This window comes from Eurypyga helias, unplaced genomic scaffold (genome assembly GCF_000690775.1).
Source record: "Eurypyga helias isolate BGI_N326 unplaced genomic scaffold, ASM69077v1 scaffold715, whole genome shotgun sequence".
Classification (NCBI taxonomy): Eukaryota; Metazoa; Chordata; class Aves; order Eurypygiformes; family Eurypygidae; genus Eurypyga; species Eurypyga helias.
This window is the reverse complement of record NW_010251826.1, coordinates 7210-15348: the sequence shown is the minus strand read 5'-3', so window position 1 is coordinate 15348 and position 8139 is coordinate 7210. Positions and strand designations below refer to the sequence as shown.

General features: G+C 41.1%; 1 protein-coding gene across 1 annotated transcript in view; it reads left to right on the top strand.

Annotated features, from left to right (window-relative positions):
* Positions 1-8139, top strand: part of LOC104509999 (fibroblast growth factor receptor 2-like) — a 66210-nt gene that overhangs the window by 52672 nt on the left and 5399 nt on the right. The window contains 2 exon segments of the mRNA XM_010152127.1: positions 348-495; positions 4384-4580. Coding sequence (XP_010150429.1) covers positions 348-495; positions 4384-4580 — 345 coding nt within the window.

Sequence of the window (8139 nt, the reverse complement as noted above, 5' to 3'; positions counted from 1 at the left end):
GCTGGCAGGCGAACCAGACCAAGGAAACTCCAGTGTTTTCTGAGCTGGGTGGCATTGCCAAACTCGGCGTGTTGGCGGGCAGGACAGCCAGCTCTGTACCATCTTATCCCACCGTACCAGCCCAAGTGCTTTTTCCCCCGATGCCGCTGTTTTCTAACTCCTCGTGTGATGCTTCGGATTTAAAAAAAAACCCCAAACGAACCCCAAACCCTGAATGTTTTGACGCTGATGCCTGTATGAAGTGGAAGGCATAATCTTATGACGTGTTGGTGGTGGGACCGTAGAGAGATCGGTGTCCGTCTTGGGCAGCAGTGACGTTGTTCTCCTGTGTTATTGGTCTATTCTAGCATTCGGGGATAAATAGTTCCAATGCTGAAGTGCTGACACTGTACAATGTGACAGAGGCGGACGCTGGAGAATATATTTGTAAGGTCTCCAATTATATAGGGGAGGCCAACCAGTCTGCCTGGCTCTCTGTTCTGCCGAGTATACAAGGTAACACTGTTTTTTAAAGCAAGCTGGATGTAGACGCTGGAAAAAATGGTGCTTTGGGAGACTGCAGGCAGCTTGTAGGATAACTCTTTGGCCTTGTGGTATATGTGTAATCCTCCTTTGGTGATGCAACTGGTATTACACCAGCAGCCATGGAAAAATTCCCACAATATTCTGTGTGTACCATTAAGCACTGTTTTCTAACACTGGGCTTTATTCTCACTCTTTTGTTTGGTATCTTTGTGTCTGTGTGTTTATGTCCAGTTTTGTTAATTCTGTATACTTCACAGTTCACTTATAGGGTACTCACTGAATAACGTAATTACAGCCTAAATAGTGTATATTTATATATATCTCCTCACTGAAATATTCACATAAGTACCCACTCAGGCATAACTCAAGTAACTTATAACTTCCATGTCACCTGTGACTATGCAGGAGGATTTTCCAGTTGTTATTCACCTTGTTAGTAACTTGGTAATAACCCATCAGTAGCCATAAAGACTGGCAACAACGCAACTACAATTCATAGCTAAATTTCCTTTAAAATGGTCTGGTAAAAATGTGTTTATTCCCTCATCAAGGTAACGATTTTGAATGGAACAGAGTGAAAAAGCGGCAAACAGTAATTTCTCTAAGTCTCCACCACAGAGACGTTGACACTGGTGCCCTGCTCTGCCTATCTGGGGACAGCTGGAAAGGTCCAGATCTAAGATTTACTCTATTTGTACGAGCTTGGGTAATCACTGGTACACTGATTGGTTTGTTGCATAATGACTTGTCAAGCCAGAGATTTAGCAAGTATGGAAGGAGACCAGAAAAAAAAACCCACCTTCTGGATTATTATTTTTTTAAACTCTCTAATATTTAGAAAAATATATTTTATGTTATCTTGTGGTTTTTGAACCTTTGGAGTCCAATTTTTTTTCAAATCTCTGAAACCTGTGACTCTGAAACCCAAGACCTGAGCTACCTTCCTGCTTTCTCCACTGCACTTCTAAGCAAACTACCAAATCTTACCAGACCTCAGGTTAAACAGAGATTTGGCAACACTGCTCAACGTGCACAATTTAAGTGTATTGCAGTGGGTGATGCAAGGACCATACGCTGCTTAAGACAGCTACGAAGTTGTGACTTTTGGAGCAGGATTTGCCTTTTCTTTTATCCTTTCAGTGTATGTTTTTATGGTAAATTCTTTCCCCTGAAACAGGTAACCACATGTGAAGGAGCCCGCATTCTGTCCTACTTTGTGTTCTCTTTGTTTTTCTTTCAACTTCCTTTTATTAAAAAAGACGAAAGAAAAAAAAAAAGCAGCTTTGTGGGTTAATTTTTCCATGTCATTTGATTGCATGCATGTTTAGGTGGTGAGTTTAGGTCTGGTGAAGGGTGTTGATTACTTTCTGAGGTGAGCTGGGACCTGTTGGTAAACGCCTTTTGGATGAGGGATTGTGGATGGGGAAGGAGCTTTGCATCTCTCCGCCTCTGCCTTTACAAAGCGCAAAGCTCTGTGGCTCCATCTCCCTATCCACAAGAATTCTTTCAATGTCTAGCTTTTTCTCTTGCTTCCCTCTTGTTTTTTTCTTTTAGGCTGCCGGTGTTAACACCACGGACAAAGAAATTGAGGTTCTCTATATACGGAATGTAACTTTTGAGGATGCTGGGGAGTATACATGCTTGGCGGGTAATTCTATTGGGATATCCTTTCACACTGCATGGTTGACAGTTCTGCCAGGTATACACTGCTCTCTTTCTGTGGTTTTTCCTCTTTTTTTTTTTCCCCCTTGATGGTTGCTGCAGAATTAGCACAGCTTCTGTCTCAGAAAAGGACATTTACAGTGATTTTTTTTTTTTTTTGGAACAGAGTTATCTCAAGTCAACGAATTGTCTTGTAACTCCAAAATCCTAATGACAACAAAAAAAGGGGGGGAATGGCTATTGCACATAATTGAAATATTTTTACATCTGTTAAATGTTCCTCAGAAATGCTAAGGAGCTGCAGTTCCTTAGCACTTCAGTGAGATAACTGAAAATCAGCACATTAATCACTGTAAATTTTTTCAAGAGGAGGAAATTCAAAGTTTCGTATGAAGCTTTGGGACTAATTTGGCCATAATTCATATACTGGTTTGTCAAAATACTTGAGCCATGTAGTATGCTTAAATTTACTTTTACCTATCATCCAAATCTCTTATGGAAATTCTGACTTGAATGCCAGTGGATCGTGTACAGAAGCAGTGCCTTCCATATCTTGGGAATCGGGTCCGTGCATCTTTAAACATTGCATGCTCTAAGAAAACAAGTAGTCATTTGCTTTTACTGCAAAGCATGTCTTGCTGTTCTGGGGTTGATGATGTTTCTGTCCTTTAAAGAAACAAACATCAATGTGCTTTATTGCCTGAAAACTGTTATCAGCTGTTAGAAGATGTAACTGTAGTTGGTTTTGACACTAGTCAAATTTTCTAATTTATAACTGTTGGCAGCTGCCTTAGGAGTTCTTTTGAAAAAAACATGAACCACCTGAGGTTCGCTGGGTCATCTTGTGCTTACCATTTATTAATTGTTAATCCTAAGCGAAAGGCACCCAACCTGCATGTGCGCGTTGCTGAGGTTCATATTACGGGGAGTGAAATGTTGTCACTTTCTGCAGATAATGTCTCACCCTTTATTAAAATACGTTGAACAAGGCAACTTTATTACACCTCACGCCTATGTGAACACCGAGCCCGCGTGGTCTTGTCACCAAGAAGGCAAAGCAGCACTTGTGTAGAGTTTGCTTCTGCTAGCAGCGTTTGCATCGTGCAAGTGCCTGAACAGCGTTTTTTAACCGATTTTTCTTGAATGAAAGTTTTTTTGTGAGCCTAGAATGAGGCACAAGAAAATTTCAGCTTGAACATTCACTGCTTGCAGAGTGACCGCTGATTGCTGTGGAATGCTGTTTATCCGGGGCTTGAATCCCAGATAAGGGATTAGGGACAGTGTTTGCACATACAACTGTCTTGAAGATAATTTCAAAATGGTTTCAATCAGAGCAACAGCTATGTGGAACCACTCCCACCTAAATCTAATCTCAGACTAGCAACCACTGATGAGGTTACTTGAAATATGCAGTCCTCACAAAAGAGGACTTGTTAATTAACATATTGCTAGCAATTGAGCTTTTGCTTGCCTCTGTGCTTTTTAATCTGACACTGGGCTCCTCAAAGGACCTCTGGGGAGTTAGGCACCCGGCGTGAACCGCAGCGAGTTAAGCAGCTGGGCAGCCGGGTCCTCAAAACACTCTTGAAATCCCTAACCACAGTTTAGAAACATGATGAGGGACCAATTCATCCTGCCTTCCCTCTGTATTTTGAGATCCCAATGAAAATTTTGGATAAACAGACAATGGAGACTCAAGCCCAAACATTTATTTGCAAATTTAGACACTTTTATTTGGGGTAGCTAATTTAATATTTAATCTTTAGATGTATCTTTATGTGGCTAAAAAGAATTACGGTGTTTTTGAAGTTCGACTTGAGTGACAAAATGAACCTGAGCCTAGTTTAAACACTTCATTTTTTTCGTGTAAAATTATGCTTGATCATCCAATATCTCAGTGTGTGTGTATCTGCCTGTGCAGGCAGACACATGTGTATGCCTATATATGTATACATAGCTGCACGAGCTCACTCTTGGTGGCAAACTGAGAAGTCCAAGCAGTGATCTAGAAAGAAGAATGACTCTCAGATTGCTAGATGGCCTAAACATCCACAGTATTCTGTCTGTCCCGCAGTCACTGCGAGAATTGCTGATACTGTACCATTTCATGTTATGCCAAGCACTGTACTGAATTACGCTTGCACTGTGTGCTAACTCTGTGACATGATTGTTCCCTCCTAAAAACTTCCAATCCAGCTCCTGAAAAAGAAAAAGAATATCCGACATCTCCAGACTACTTGGAAATAGCAATTTACTGCATAGGGGTCTTCTTAATTGCCTGCATGGTGCTGACAGTCATCCTGTGCCGCATGAAGAACACCACCAAGAAACCCGATTTCAGCAGCCAGCCCGCTGTCCATAAGCTGACAAAGCGAATCCCTCTGCGCAGACAGGTAACAGAAAGTAGATAAAGAGTTTAAAAAACTTTTACCAAACAACTAAGCCAGCACATTCTTCTGAGGAAAGCTTTGGAAAAGGGAATAAACAAACATTAAACCAAATTGCAGTAGGGGTGGGATTTAATCTGGTACCTAGGAGACTGGTGGGAGAATAAAATATATCATAGCACAGCAGTGTTTGTCTCAGGGTAAGGAAATCAAGGCAGGGGTGTTAGAGGAGAAATGTGAAAATTGGAATATGTTCTGTATTAGCAGCCTATAGATGGGGGAAAAAAAAGTATTTTAAGTATTTGAGGCCTGATCCCACAGCTCACTGGAGTCAATGGAAAAACTTTTACTGACTTAATGGACTTTGAAATAGAATCCTATTTAATTGTGTATTTATAATGTTTTCTAAAGTGACTATTATGCAGTAACTAGGTACTAGATACAGGGAGGTATTTTTCAGGAAGAATTTTGAAGACTGAGGGGAAGGAGTTTCATAGTCAATCATCCAAAAATCACCCCAAAATAGAAAAAAAGACTAATAAAGAAAAAGTAGGGGAGGTGCTAGATCAGAAATTGGACAGTTTGCTGATGCTTTTGAGTGAGGAACAAAAGCAAATGTCAGATTTAAAATGCACACCACAGCATCGTATGAAATATATTTTACAGTTGCTTGTGGCTAACGAGTGTTTCTGGAGAGGGCAATACCATGAGCAACAAACCTGTTGAACAAGTAGCAGGACTTTGGCTTTGCCACAGGCCATCACTTGCCAAAAGAGCCTCCATTCCCACATACCATCCTCTCCTGAAGGACCTGTTTCTTTTGAAGCTGGAGTTTAATATGTGTTGATTTTCTTGCAGCAGGTCTTCAGGATAGACCCCTGAACCCACCAAATCCACCACCCCCTCCTCAGGTCTCAGCCCTGCGAGGTGGAGGGCTGCTGGCATCTGAGGCTGTGGTTCACTGTGTTCAGAATAGGGACCATCTGCGGGGGTTGGATCCAGGCTCTGGTCAGGGGGGTCGGATCTGAGGGTTTAGTTCGGGTCCATCTGCACCATGAATAGGTTGTGGAGAATTGATGCAGATTGTTTCTACAGCCCGTCCAGAGTATTATCACTGCCAGAGTAATGCATGTTCCTTAAAAACAGTTCTTCAGTGTGGGTAAGTGTTGGAATTTTAGCTGCACAATCACACAGGGTTCGGATGGAGCTTTGTCTTGGGATTTGGAACAGCGTTAGTTTTTTCTGAACCCTTGTTTCATGGTTTATGAATCTCCTTGGTTAAAAATGCTACTGAGTTGTAATGCTCTAGCCATCTTCCTCTCAAGTGCAAGGTTTTAAAAAATCTTCAGGTCGTGAACTTTGCTCGATCTGAAAAATATTTGACTGGTGTTTATGAGCAAAAATGTTAATTCTTTTTTTTCCTACTTTCTCTGCCACTTTTGTGAGGTTTTGTTTGTTTGTTTGTTTTGTAATTTTGATTTTACTCATTTGCTTGGAAATCACTGGGAAGAAGAGGGACTTTTGACTCTGAGTGTATCAGAAAGAGCAATGAGATGCCCTCAGCTCAGTTCACACATCTCTGTGGCTAAAAATCCATGTAGCTTTCTGGAAAACAAAGTCTTTTCAAATTTTATATACTTAACCAGAGAGACACATGTATCAGCTGCTTAGATAAAAGAATTTGCTAGATTTCTGCCTGAATATAAAAGCGTCATAATGACTCAGAGATAAGTTAACGGCATAAAAAATACCTAGGGTTTGGTGTGAGCTCAGCTGTGTCAGTTGGAAATGGTTCTTCAGGGGGAGAGTGTTATTTCATTGTGTGTGACAGCAGTGCCAACCGCTGCCCTCAGTTTGGTTATTTATCATTAAATGATGCAATATGGACCTTCTCCAAAGCTATTGTTTTCACAGAGGGAAAAAAAAAAATCTGTCTTGCATGCTTGTCAGATAGGGTTTTATCAGTTTATTTTGGTTTTCTACATTTGCTTAGCAAAAACGGCATTTTGCTTTTAAAAGTGGGAATAATTTTTGAAAAACAGTATGTATTTGAAAGTGTCAATCCTATTTCAACCCCTAAGCAGAAATTCCACTACTTTCAATTCTCCCAAGTACTTTTCTTATTAACAGGAGTTTCTCATTGAAGGGCTTTCTGCTTTTGTATTTTCACAGAGGAAAATATAACTACTGTAAGTGTTAAAAGAAATCTGTATTTCTGTTTTGATGATCTCCCTGGTCATTTCCCTAAATGTTTGTATTGGCTTGCCAAGGCAGGATGAGTCCCTGAAGACTTGCTCATCAACAGTGAGGATTTCTTCATTTATCAGTTAGCTTCTCCTTGGTCTCTAAGGCTGCGGCAGATTTTTAGTTTCTACGTTTTTAAAGCTGGTTTGGGGCTTTGGAATTGTTGTCACAAATCAAGAATTAAAAAATAACCCAGGAGGTGTTTTATTTAATGGGTATGTGTTTCTGGATTATGCAAACTCTGTTTTGTTGTACTGTCCAGGCTCACTTTTTTGTTTCAGCTTATTTGTATTTGAGAGGATTCTATTTTTTTCTCAGTAAACCTTTATCTATTGATCACAGAAGGTTCTCCCTTGCCCTTGTGCTGTGTGTGGGAGGAACAGAGAAAGTGGCCGAGCTGCTGGGAGGATGGGTGAGGGCGAGCAGGGGAGACGCTCGTGGCAGGTAAACTGTGTGAGCTGGGCAGAGATCTGGGGCTGGGTGATGGGATTTGTTGGAATTCCAGAGAAATGAGGCCATAGATTGGGGAATTCTGGATATTGTTTTCAAAGCTCTCTGCTGCTGGGTCAAGCTCCCTAAGGATCTGGGTATGAAAATAATCCTGGTTCACCAAGAGGCATTTGCATGACTGTGATACCATCTTGTCTAAGCGGGATAAGAGTCTTGCTGAGTAACATATGGTTTGGTTTGCAGGCCTGGATTCTCCTACACTATTTAGTCTGAGCTACTACAGGGTTTTATCATTCCCCACATGCATGCATTTTTTTTCCTGCCAAAATGCGGTTCTCTTCACATTCGTAGGAAGGGTCACGATGAAGTCAGGAGTTATCAGTTCCCTCCCCCTACAATCCTCAGCCTCACTAGGATCTGGTACTTGGTTTTTGAAACAGAAACTGCTTACGAGCAGTTCCTCTTCTTTATATGAAAGCAGAGAGGTGCAGTGCTGTGTGGGTGTTAGCCCTCTTCTGCGTGGAAGTACCAGGTTGCGAGGGAAGAGGTATTTGTAGGACTGAACATCACAAGCCAATCTGCAGTATAGTCTTTAGGTAACAGGTTTGCTGAACCAAAAGGTGAAGAGCAGTGGCCTTCAGTAGGATATACATCTATTTCGTAAAACTTTCTTTGATTTAACAAATAAACTGTAATTGAAACAGGCAAAAAGGCAATCCTGTATTTGACTTGCCCAGTCAAGTACAAGTGTTTGTCCTCACTAGAACATTTTGTTAGTGCTATCACGGTCAATCTGTCGAATTTGGACCCCCTCAACTTGGGTGTATATACACGCCTTAAATAAGGCGGATTGGTTTCTTATGCTTAGTAT